Below are 12,236 nucleotides of genomic sequence, written 5' to 3'. Positions count from 1 at the left end.
AAAGAAAGAAAGTGAGACCTGCCAAGGGCCAAGCTCCAGGAAGACAGGCTGACCCGACAGTCAGGTTCCATGCTCCCTGTGCGCTGTGCCCTCTCTTCCCTCATTCTACAGACAAGCAGCCCAGAGAGGGGAGTGACTCTTCTAAGAACATGCTGTGAACAGGGGCAGGTGGCTTAGTGACTCTCCCAGGCGAAAGGGTCTCCAGGGTCTTAGGGCAGGTGCCAAAGCTGTGGGGAGGGGCAGAGGTGTCTGCCCAAGGACCCAGGGACCCCCACACAGCGGAAACCGTCTTCAAGCAATACGGAAACCACAGCATTTGCATGGCGGGTCACGGGGCCCCTAGAACATGGTGGGAGGCAGCAGAGGCGTTTGGGTCTCAACCTTGGGGGTTCACAGGAGCCCTGTGGACTGCAGGGTGCAGCTACATCAGGCCAGATCGTCACAGCAACGCAAGAGCCAGGCAGCAGAGGCCTGTCTGCCGTCACGGAGAGGAACGGCATCCGCATTCAGAAGGACCGACCACATCACAGGCGGGCAGCCCAGGGGTGACACATCCCACTCCCAGCTCTCTGCCTGTGATGTCGCTTTAGAAGTGAGCTAGGGGCAGACAGGAAGACCGGTCTGGTATCCGGTTCTTGAAGCCGGGCTTTGTGCTAAATGCCAGGGTACAGAGACGCCCAGGCATGGTTCCTGCCTGCAAGGAACCCTGAATCTAGTGAGAGAGATGCCCCAACCTCTCCCACTGTAACCCTCCCAGAGGCCTACTGATGTCGCCTGCTCCATCTCCCACAACTCCTCCTCCTCACCGCCCTCCGCACCACCTGTCGGCTGCAGGCCCCTTAGTCTTGGTCCCCAGCCGTCTGTCCCTTTCAGATGGACCTAAGCCACTTCCTACCATCCAGCCTGGCCCTCCTTAAAAGCTTCCAGCAGCTGCCACCACCTGCACAACCTCCTTAGCCCCCGCCAGCATCTCCCATCTGTATTCATCACCTGGCCTGTGGAAGCCACAACACAGAGCGGCACGTGGCTCCTCCGCCCCCTTCTCCACGCCTATGCTCCTGCTGCTGCCTCTGCCTAAACGTCCTGACCGACATCCCCACCTGGCAGGGCTGACTTCTCAGCTTCTTTCAAGAGTTCCCTCTGCCACCGTTTCAGGGGGATCAGAGTTCCCTCCTGGGGGCTCCCGTGACAACCCTGGTACATCTCTATTCTGCCCAGACCCAACCAGTTTTTGGTTAATTATTGGTTCCCTTGTGCCTCCCCCAACGTTGACACCCTCGTACGAGTGCTGAGCCAGACACGTGTGCCTTGATCCCAGTTCAGCCATTCCCCCGCCTCCGCTTTGTCATCTATAAGATGGGGACAGAAACAGTGCCCCCTTAACAGGGCTTTATGATTCATGAAGTCAGCACGCATGGCGTGCTTGGTGCCGTGCCCGTGACTGGCAGTGGTAAGAGTTCAGTGTCACCCATGTTTCGGCTACTCATCACCCTATACACAGCCAGCACACGGCCCACAGCTGCCATCTCACAGATGCCAAATTGCTCAACACAAGCAGTTTTCATTTCCAGTTAGTTGAAATGAGCTGCAGCTAGCATAAGAACTGAGCAGGAAATTGACTTACAAAGAGAGGTGGCGTCCTCAGAATGGCAGACGGAGCACCAGTGTTCGGATCTCCACCACCTCATCGGAGGGTGGTGTTTGCCTCCATCTACCTCTCAGGTGTAACCCATTTCACACCTGAGATGAGCAACCAACCCTGCCCAGTCTGCTGCCCAACCCAGCCGGGGTAGCCAGCCAGCAGTGACCAGAACCGGGCTGACCCTGTGACTGACCGCCAAAGCTCCAGGGACTCCTAGGGCTGACACTGACCAGAATCAGTCCACTGGGGCCGGATGCAGTGGCTCATGCCTGTAATCCCAGCACTTTGGGAGGCTGATGTGGGTGGATCACCTGAGGTCAGGAGTTCAAGATCAGCCTGGCCAATGTGGCGAAACACCATCTCTACTTAAAACAATACAAAAACTTAGCCAGGTGTGGTGGCACACGCCTGTCATCTCAGCTACTTGGGAGGCTGAGGTGGGAGAATCACTTGAACCCGGGAGGCGGAGGCTGCAGGGAGCCGAGATCACGCCACTGCACTTCAGCCTGGGCAACAGAGCGAGACTCCATCTCAAAAGAAAAAACAAAAAAACAAAACAGAATCGGTCCACGGGGCTCAGGCTGGGTAGAGCTAGAGCCAGAGGGGCCTCATGTTGCAAAAAGTTGTGGAGAAAGCATCCTTCTCTCCTCCTGTGTCCTCACCCTACATCCGTGGTCCAGTCCGAATGCTGCCTCCTTCTCCCTCCAGCCTCTTGCTCCTTCCTTCCTGTACTCTGCTTCTTCACCAACCCAGAGCTGTCACCTGAACCACGGCGACAGCCTCCTGATGGGCCTCCCTGCCTCCAGTCTCTCCATCTCATCTGTGCTTCACACCAAGGCCACGGTGATCTCTGCCCTGTCATTCTCTTGCTCAAAAACTATAATGGCTCCCCACTGCCTCAACTCCTGATAGGAGGGGTGTGTGGGGGCTCAGAGCACGGACTCTGGAATAAAGATGCTGGCTTGAATCCATACTCCTTTCCCCCTTAGCAGGCAGCCTTGAAGACAGTTGTTTTTAAATAAAGGAGTTCATAGACCTCAGTCTTTTCATCTGCAGAATGGATTAATAAAGGCATATACCTCCTGGGGCCAATGGGAAGATTCAATAACACATGTAAAGTGTTTAGGAAATTCCTCCCAAATTATAGCTGCTACAGTTTTCTCAATGTAATTGTCATTACTGCCTCCATAAACCAGCCCTAAACTTACAGCCTCATGTGCTGCTCTCACTGGCCCCAACTAACCCTTGGCTCCAGCTAGGACAGGACAGTCTAACATTGTCCTCTCTTTCTTTCTTTTTTTTTTTTTTTTTTTTTTTTTTTTTGAGACAGGGTCTCATTCTGTCACCCAGACTGGAGTGCAGTGGTGCAATCTTGCCTCACTGCAACCTCCACCTCCTGGGTTCAAGCAATTCTTGTGCCTCAGCCTCCCAAGTAACTGGGACTACAGGTGCATGCCACCATGCCTGGCTATTTTTTTTTCTTTAGTAGAGACGGGGTTCCACCATGTTGGCCAGGCTGGTCTCAAACTCCTAACCTCAAGTAATCTGCCCAACTTGGCCTCCCAAAGTACTGGGATTACAGGGGTGAGTCACCGTGCTCCGCCACACCTCCCTCCCCACACCATTCTCCCAGCTGGAGCTGCTTATCCTAAACCCACCTACCCTTCAGGGCTCGGCAGTTAGAAGGTTCCCTGTGTGGGCCTGGAGGAGGGCAGAATCAGGAAGGTGACAAGAAATGACTAGCGCAGTGACGAAAGGACCAAGCCAGGTCAGGAAGGAAGCTGAGCTGTGGGGTGGGAGGGGTGATGTCTAGGGAGAATGGGATATAGGACAGGGGCTTGAGGGAGCCGGGGGGCAGGACAGGAAGGAACAGGATTAGGGGCTTGCAAGGGTCAGGACATGAGAGCAGGAGCTGCTGGTGGGACCACAGGAGCCTGGGGCCTCTGTGAGTTGCAGCCAGAAACTGGGGCTGGGTCAGTGGGAGGCAGGACCAGCAGGGGCATCCAGGGCACTGGTGGGAGTCCCACTAACTAAGGCAAAGGGCCAGAGCCCTTCCCCAGAGGATCACAATCAAGCCCACAGCTGGGCCACACCTGCACCTTCCGAGCCGGGTGACATGGTCGTGCAATCTGCACTCTACCCCCTGCCTAAAGCCACTTACTCCTGCTGGGGCCAGGAAGGTCCTTGCTCATCTCAAGTGACAGCTGAGGCTTCCAAGGTTCATAGATGAGAAGGGAACTGGCCAAAATCTCCCGGAAGCAGAGACCCAGGCAGGACGAGGCCTTGGACCCCTGACTCCCAGCACCAGGCCCTGTCCACTCCCACAGCCTCTGGCCTTGTTCCTAAAAGACATTCTCAAAGTCCTCCCACTGACAGCTCGGAAGACATCCTCCCTCCTCCCTCCTCCCTCCTCCCTCCTCCCTCTCCACAGCCTGCCTGCCTCCAAATCCCCTCCCGCTCTGCTCTCCCCGCCCCCGCACTGATGCTCGGAACCTGTGGCCATATCAGCCTCACTAGTGCACAGCCAGGCTCGCACTGAAGCGGACGGTGGGCTGCTGTCCGGACAGCAAAGGAAAGCAAACAAATCCCCTGGGGACTTCTGCCCTACCTCCAGTCAGAGTGGCTGGGTCACACCCGAGCCCCAGCTCTGAAGGGACTCACAGAGCAGAGATCTGCAAGGCCTCTCAAGGAGCCAGTGCGCCTGAAAGAGATTCACCCTGTGGCCCTCGAATCAGGTGACACGGTCTGTTTTCCCAGCAGAACATGCCCAGTAGTGTCCGCTACAGAAAGATGGGGGCTGAGAAACGGCTCTACAGCCTCCCCACCCAACACCCAACATTTGCTGTGAACTAGCCAGCTAACAGGTCTCCTGAATCCGCAATAGAATCAATAATCTAGCAATCATGAACCTCCAGGGTGACAATGGCCAACAAGAAGACATTCCTTCTTCTGCAAAGAAGAAATGGAGGCCGAGCACAGTGGCTCACGCCTGTAATCCCAGAACTTTTTGAGGTCAAGGTGGTCAGATCACTTGAGGTCAGGAGTACAAGGCCAGCCTGCCCAACATGGTGAAACCCCATTTCTACTAAAAACACAAAAAGTAGCCAGGTGTGGTGGCGCATGCATGTAATCCCGGTTACTCAGGAGGCTAAGGCTGGAGAATAGCTTGAACCTGGGAGGCAGAGGTTGCAGTGAGCTGGGATTGTGCCACTAACTCCAGCCTGGACAACAGAGCCAGACTCCATCAAAAAGAAGAAGAAAGAAGGAGGAGGAGCAGGAGAAGAAAAGGAAGAAGGAGGAGGAGGGAGGAAGAGGAGGAGGGAGGAGGGGGGGGAGGAGGAAGGAGGAGGAAGAAGGAGGAGAAGGAGGAGAAGGAGGAAGAAAAAGGAGGATAAAAAGAAGGAGGAGGAGCAGAAGGAGGAGAAGGAGAAGGAGGAGGAAGAGAGAAGAAGAGGAAGAGGAGGAGGAGGAAGAGGAAGAAGAAATGGAGTCTCAGAGACGCAGGGTGGCTTGTCACAGCCCACAGGAAAGAAAGGCTGATAGATATAAGGGCAGGGCTGGAGCCAGAGGATGCACCGCCAACTCTCCCCCTGCTCTCCCCCTGCTCTCCCCCTTCTCTCCCCCTGCACACTTGGGGCTCATGCTTGGGGCAGAAGTAAATTCTCTTCCAAACCCGCATCAGAAAACAGACACTTCCACCTCCAGGGCTCACAGCCAAGTACCTCAAACCACAGTGACATCATTGCCACCTGTGACATCACTAACTGCGCGCCACAGTGGAAATAAGTCCCGGAGAGGTGGGCCCTGAGCGTCAGAGCCACAGTCCTGCCGTCAGCTGCTTGGCAGAAGGAATCAAGGCCCAAAGCCCTAGGCCGGGTAGGGGCAGGACTCAGAACCAGGGCACAGCAGCCTGAACCTGTTACGGCGACAAAGGGCTTCTTTGAGGAAAACGCCCTCCCTGCTCAAGGCTTCCTCGAACCTGTCTGTGGGTTCCCAGACAGCAGGCCCTGCAGCGCCTGACCACAGTGAGGACTTTCCCACAGTGTGGGGAAGGGGAAAGGATAGATCTCCTGAACTTGAAAAGGTGCCACCACCTAGGTACCAAGGAGCAGAGAAGCAGGACATCCACAAACCCCAGTTCTGCCTAAGGAGCTCCACCATGTCCTTCATGAAGGCTGAAAGGCAGCCGTGAATTCTTGATGCCCTGGGGCCTGAGTCAGAAAGTCATTCCAGGCAAAGTATGCAAGATTGAGGTCAGCAAGAAGAGAAGCTAGGGAACCAAGATACTGACAGTGGGGAGTCCTGGGCTCTCCTTCCTGGGGACTTTTAGATTCCCCACTCAATCTGTGGCCTTGGTCAAGCACACTCAAAACTGACACTTCCCCAATGTTCTAGAAAAGCATTGGAACCGGTGCTGCTGGGTTTCATAGATAGGATGCTTAGGCCTAGAGGGGGTAAGTAACCCAAGCGAGGTGGCACAGCGAGCCAGCGACAGTGCTCAGATGGGAACTCTGATCTCCCAACACCTGGGCCAGCGCTCCTTGCTTGGAGCCCTGCTGGTTTGGTCACTTGGAGGCAGGGAAAGGGACAGCATGACGTCAGAGGGGCCTCCACAGGACATTCCTTTCTCAGGGTCACAAGTTAACAGCAGCTTCAGCAGCACAGGCTGGAGATGGAGGAGGTTTTAGAGACCTTCCCGTGCCCATTTTGCAAGGTGAAGCCTTGCATACCCTCTCTGTGCTTCACCAAATGTACCCTCCACTCACCCCCAAAACACACAGCACCTGTTACTGTCTAAAAAAAGGTGGTGAAGGGAGGGGAGGAGATGTCCTGACCCCCCAGCCTTTGCCACAATACGGTGACCTAAGACCAGGCTGTCAAGCGGTGGGTAGGAGAGGCCCAGCCAGGGGGCATCGGGGCAGAAACGTAGACAGGAAAAGGCAGGGAGGAGAGAAGCTGCTCTCTCAGATGATGGGCAGCAAAGCCGCTTAGACAGGAACTCTGGGCAACTGCAGGGCTGCCAGCCAAGCTTCTGGGCCCTGGGGCTCAGAGCAGACAGTCTGACTCCACAGGGGTCCCTGCCTAAGCCTGAGCACAGCCCCATGGCCCAGAGAGCCAGGTCAGACCTGCAAAGCCACCAATGGCTCAAATCGCTGCCAGTGAGCCTAGAAAGCACTTTGAATCCTGGCAGCCAGTATGTGAGGCTAGGATGACTCCCATTTTACAGATAAGAACACAGAGGCTCCCAGGGGCAGAAAGACTGGCCAAGGTCGCAGAGCCAGTGAATGTCAGAGCAACGACTTGAGGCTTATCTGATTCGGAGGCCTGGGCTTGTCCCCAGAGTCACCAGCACTGCTTTCCTGTGCCCAGATGAGGGTCCAGAACTGGCAGTGACAGCATCTCTCCTTCATTCCTGTTCACCCCATGGCACCCCAAACCCCAGCTTCCCTCCTTACCTGCGTCTGGGCACATCACATGCATTCTGGGGCCCTGAGTCACCGCCAGTAGGTGGCCCCATCCCTAACTACACACTTGGGATGTTGGGGGTTGAACAATTTGGGGAGAGGACCCCTAACCTCAGCAGACCCCATTCAATGGGAAGGGGAGCCCAGAAAAAATATCCTAAGAGATGGAGGCAGACAGAACCCCTGCCACCACTCACTTTCCAGACCCTCCTCTCTCCTCATCTGTAAAACAGGGCATTATCAAGGTGAGGGTCAAGTAGTATTTTCTGAATACTTACTATGGGCCAGGCACTGTCCTAGCTAGTGGTTCTCAGCCAGAGGCAATCCCGCCACCCCAAAGGGTACTTAGCAATATCTGGAGATTTTTGTCACCAGGGAGGGTGGCACTACTGCTATTCAGTAAGGAGAGGCCAGGGATGCTGCTAAACGTCCTACAGCTCATGGGACAGTCCCACAACAAAGAATTAAATGTCAAGGTCGCTGAGATTGAAAAATCCTATTCTAGGCAAGGGTCTACTGTGGTGAATGGATCCCTGTCCTCAGGGTACTTATATTCTTGTTGGAAGACACAATAAAAGTGAAAGAAATAGAATAGGTCAAGAGTGTTACACAAGAAAACACAGCAGGTCGGGGAGTGAGAGTGCCTGGCAGGGAGGGGCTACAGGCAGGATGGTCCATTTCAGCAGAAGGAAGTGAGGTAAGGAGACCAAGGGACACCAGTGGGAGGAGCATTGGAGGCGAGGGGAAAGCAAGCGCAAATGCCCCGGGGCAGGTGTGTGTGCAGCACATCTGAGAACAGAAAAGCACGGCTTGAAAGTGAGAACGGGCCAGGTGCAGTGGCTCATGGTTGTAATTCCAGCACGCTGGGAGGCTGAAGTGGATCACTTGAGGATCACTCAAGGATCACTTGGTGCTCGCTTCAGCAACACATATACTAAAATTGGAACAAAAGATCACTTGAGGTCAGGAGTTCAAGACCAGCCTGGGCAACATGGTGAAACCCCATCTCTACAAATTAGTCAGGCATGGTGGTCCACACCTCATAGTCCCAGCTTCTCTAGAGGCTAAGGCAGGAGAATCGTTTGAATCTAAGAGGCAGACGCAGGCTGCAGTCGGCCAAGATCTTGCCACTGCACTCCAGCCTGAGCAACAGAGCAGGACTCTGTCTCAAAAAAAAGTAAGAAATGAGTTAGCGTAGAGTCGGTTGTAACATACACGCAATGGCTCCGGCAAAACTCCTCCCTTTCCCCTGCACACCAGTCCTGGCTACTCCTCCAGGAAGCATTGCATGGTAAGGGCCATAAAGCGTCACCCAGTCCTGGAGAGGGACAGAGCTACAGGGAGCCACTGTGCCAGGTGCCAGGATCACAGGGCCACCTCTGACACAAGAATGCCCAGCAGGTTCTCAGCCTTTCACACCCATGGCCCTGTGACAAGGGCCAGGCAGGGAATACTTGCCATATCAACAGATGAGAACATAGGCTTACTGGCTCAGCCAAGGTCACAGGGGCAATTGGGGCAAAGCCCAGGTCTGTGAGGTCTGTGACGTATTGGCAGTGTAGCTCCCAGAGAGCTGGAGCTGGAGTCATCTCGAGGTCCCCAGAGCCAGGCACTGGGCTGGGCTTGGAGTAGTTGTGTCCATTAACTTTGGGGGAATGAATGAATGAGTGGCCCCGCTTCAGGGTGCCTGACCATCTACCCATTGCCCTCTGAAAAGGTGCCTGACCATCAGACCACACCCTCGGTCAACACATAGGCTCCCCACTGGGATTTCAGGCAGAGGGCAAAGAAACAGAGATACGGGGGAAGGAGGGAAGAGCCTCCAGGGACAGCAGGAACCCCAGATCACCCAACTCCTCTCCAATGTCCAGGCTGGAAGCCCCCAACCTCTCCTCTAAGCCAAACTGGCCCCAGACCCTGGGTGATGAGGAGGCAAACAGCTGCCCCTCAGCATCAAGACTTCCAGAGGTAGCTGGGCCAGGCCCAGCAGACAGAGACCCCTCATCCTCCTCCCCAGACAGCCCAAGCCCTGCTCATCCCCATCAGAGGGCACGAAGTGCTCACCTACCGCCAGCTTTACTGGCATTTATTTGTCAAATGAATAAATGACTAAATGAATGAATGATGCTTTCCACACCAGCTGGCAAATATGACTTTTAAATGGGGCAAAAGTGAGTCAGCTGCATCCACGGCCAGCTCAGGTCTCCTGGGGGCTCCCTCTGCAGCTCAGTTGACATCCATCCTGAGAACCCACTGTGTGTGAGGGCCCGGCTGGGAGCAGGACTGCAGATGCGGGCACTGGTGGGGGGCAGTGAGAGGAGACCTGCATTCAAATCCCACCCCAGCTCCCCAGCCCTCCAGCTCTGTGATCCTGGGACATGCCATCACCTCTCTGGGCCTCAGTTTCCACATCTCTAAAGACGAACGGCACCAGCCACCTCTTGGGAGTTGTTGCAAGGGAGGTGTCAGCACAATTCTGTGACAAAGTACTAAGCACAGCGTCTGGTGCTTAGTGGGCATTCAGAAATCAGGCGCTATTGCAGTGCTGCTAATGAGAAGGAGCAGGAACCCACAGGCCCGGCCCTCAAGGCACCTTCTATCCATTGAGGGGAATGAAACACAACTAGAATAAAAAGCAGAATGCAATCTGTCCTCAAAGGGAGCAAAAGGCCCAGGCAGTTGAAAGATCAAATTCAGCTGAGAAAGAGGACGAGCTTTCCCGGAGAGAATGGAATTTACAGAAGGCCTTGAAGGATATAGGCAAGGAGCATCCCTTGGAGAGGGGGTGGCACGGACAATGCTTTTTCCACAATGACAGACACAATGACCATCATCGGTTCCACAGGGGCCGGGGAGTACATGTGCAGCGAGGTGGGAGGAAGAATTCAGGTACCTTACTCTGGCCTGGGATCTCCAGGGGAGCTTCTGCCTCGACCACTGGGAGCCGCAGGAGGCTCCCCAGGCAAACAGAGAGGTGCCTCATGCTTGAAAAGGGTCTCTCTGCCGAGGGTCAGCGGGAAGAGGGGGCAGGGCCAGGAGACCAGCTACAAGGCTGCGGCAATAGTCCAGGTGGGGTAGGGGGAGCAGGGAGGAGGAAGGAATCTGAGCTGCGGCAGGAGCTGGTCAGGAGGGAAAGGAAGGTGGGGGGAAACCCCTTCCACCTACTCCAGGACTGCAGCCTGGTGTGCCACAGAGCCCTGTGCCTGCCACCCCTCTCCCATCAGGGGGCTCACATGACCCAAGAGCTCACCCAAGCAGGCCTGAGCGCAGTGGCAGGAAGACCCCCTCTGAGGCCAGAGTCTATGGCATGACCCCAAAGTCAAACTGGGGACCATGGTCATCCCCATTCACCCTTGGCCTAGAGTGGGGACTCTCCTGACCCAAAGGCCACCCAGGACTTCCTCTGGGGCAGTTCCCCAGGACCCACTCCTGACACCCACTGTGGATGAGTCAATTCTAGTCTGACAGCCCCCATCCTCCACCCACAAGAACTGGACTCTTTGGCCTCAGATCAACGAGCCACCTTATGTCACTACAGAAGCCATCAGGGGTGGCTCTGAGGAAGGATGAACACCCACCTCCCTCACAGCCTCGGCACAGGGGCCAAAGGCAGGAGATGCCCCCTTTGGAGGAAGAGCTTCCCCCATGCCCTTCCATGAAAATACAAGTTCTCTGAGCCCCATGTCCTTCTCTGAAAAATGGGGTTATCTTATTTTACCAAACCAGGAGACAGTCAAAAAAAGGCAGAGTGCACAGTCCCTTGCTGACCCGCTGCTATCGTGGCAGTGATGTTCACACTGAATGGCAGCCCTAGAGTTTCTGCCGTTTCCATTTTCCTGGGGCCCCGGGAGACCTCATTTGCCTTGCTCGATTACCAGCACGGACCTCCCTCGCCTCCCCTGTCCCCAGAGGCCACAGAGAACAGACTCTGCAGTAGCACCCGGACGCATCCGGAGGGGGCGGGCAGGCAGCTCGCCATCCATCTGCGCCCTCAGTGGGCCTGGCACACACCCGGGCCTGCTCTTCAGACACATGACCCTGGTATTTCTAAGAAATCGGAAAACCGTCGCCCAAAGGAGGAGGAAGTCTTCTGAAGAGGGTACCCGGCGTGGGCAGTGGGGCAGCGCCCCGGCACAGCCCCTTCTCCTCCGCGTGGGAGGAAGAGCTGTCGCAGCAGTCGCCGGGGTGAGGGAGGAGGGGTCCCGGGGGTCCAGCGGGGGTCTGCCCAGGGCCCGCTGCTCAGCCCCAAACGCCCCGGCCTGCGCTCGCGGAGGAACCAGGATGCGTCCCAGTCACTACGCGGACGGGGCTTTAGGGGCCAGAGTTGCTCCCCGAGCGCACGTGTGCTGGGTCCGGGGTCCCTGGCGGGTCTCCAGAGGCGCGCGGTGCGTGTCTGATGCGGATGGGGAGCGGCGACTCGGACCCCCAACCTCCCAGCCCGTGACGGCGCCCCGGGAGAGCGCGGCCCGGGCAACCGAGGGCTGCGCACCAGCCGGGTGGGCAAGTGGGGCGGCTTGTCCCCCCAGGGGCCGCGCGAGTCACCCACCTTGGTGGGCAAGGCGTGTCCCGCGGCCCAGAGCTGCAGTCCGACGGCCAGCGCTGCCCAGACGGCGGCGGGCGCCATGGATGCGGGGGTCCGGCTGCCCCCTACCCTCGCGCCCTCGCAGCCCGGCGCCTTCTCTCTAGGCTACGCTGCGCTCACCAGCCGGCGACTGAAAGCGAAACCCTGAGCCCCAGCCGGCCCCAGGCCAGGTGGGAGGGGGCGGGGCGGGGCGGGGCAAGCGGCCTTGGGCACGCCTCCTCCCCCAGCTGATGAGCCTCCCACCCGACCACACCAGGACGCCCCATACCTCCACTGTCACTCCCAGCACTCAGGTGACCCCTCTGCCTCCTCCTATCATCCCCTCCTCTTCGAGTCATTATTCCCAGTGCGGGCCAGGAGACCCCAGGCCGTGATCTCCACCTGCCCGGCCTCCACCTGCCCTCCCAGCTCCCACAGGTTCCTTTGTCCCTTGAGGGTGAGGCACTAATTTGGAAAAACATCCCCCAAAGCTGACACCTGCTCTAGGGGGACCAAGATAATTCTAGGTCATTCACTCATTTAAATTCTATTTTAAATATATTTAATT

At 56.5% G+C, this 12,236-nt stretch overlaps 1 protein-coding gene across 3 annotated transcripts in view; it reads right to left on the bottom strand.

Annotated features, from left to right (window-relative positions):
- TNFRSF1B (TNF receptor superfamily member 1B) overlaps positions 1-12,236 on the bottom strand; it is a 44,603-nt gene that overhangs the window by 28,587 nt on the left and 3,780 nt on the right. For 2 of the 3 annotated variants that reach the window (XM_017504489.2, XM_017504482.2), the window contains exon 1: positions 11,654-11,820. The exons of the other annotated variant lie outside the window; for it this stretch is intronic. In XM_017504489.2, the coding sequence (XP_017359978.1) occupies positions 11,654-11,731 (78 nt within the window). In that variant the 5' untranslated portion in view covers positions 11,732-11,820. Of the gene's footprint in view, positions 1-11,653; positions 11,821-12,236 lie in introns of those variants that run through there. 3 annotated transcript variants of the gene reach the window in all.

This window comes from Cebus imitator, unplaced genomic scaffold (genome assembly GCF_001604975.1).
Source record: "Cebus imitator isolate Cc_AM_T3 unplaced genomic scaffold, Cebus_imitator-1.0 Scaffold15, whole genome shotgun sequence".
Classification (NCBI taxonomy): Eukaryota; Metazoa; Chordata; class Mammalia; order Primates; family Cebidae; genus Cebus; species Cebus imitator.
This window is presented reverse-complemented; position numbering and strand designations above follow the sequence as displayed.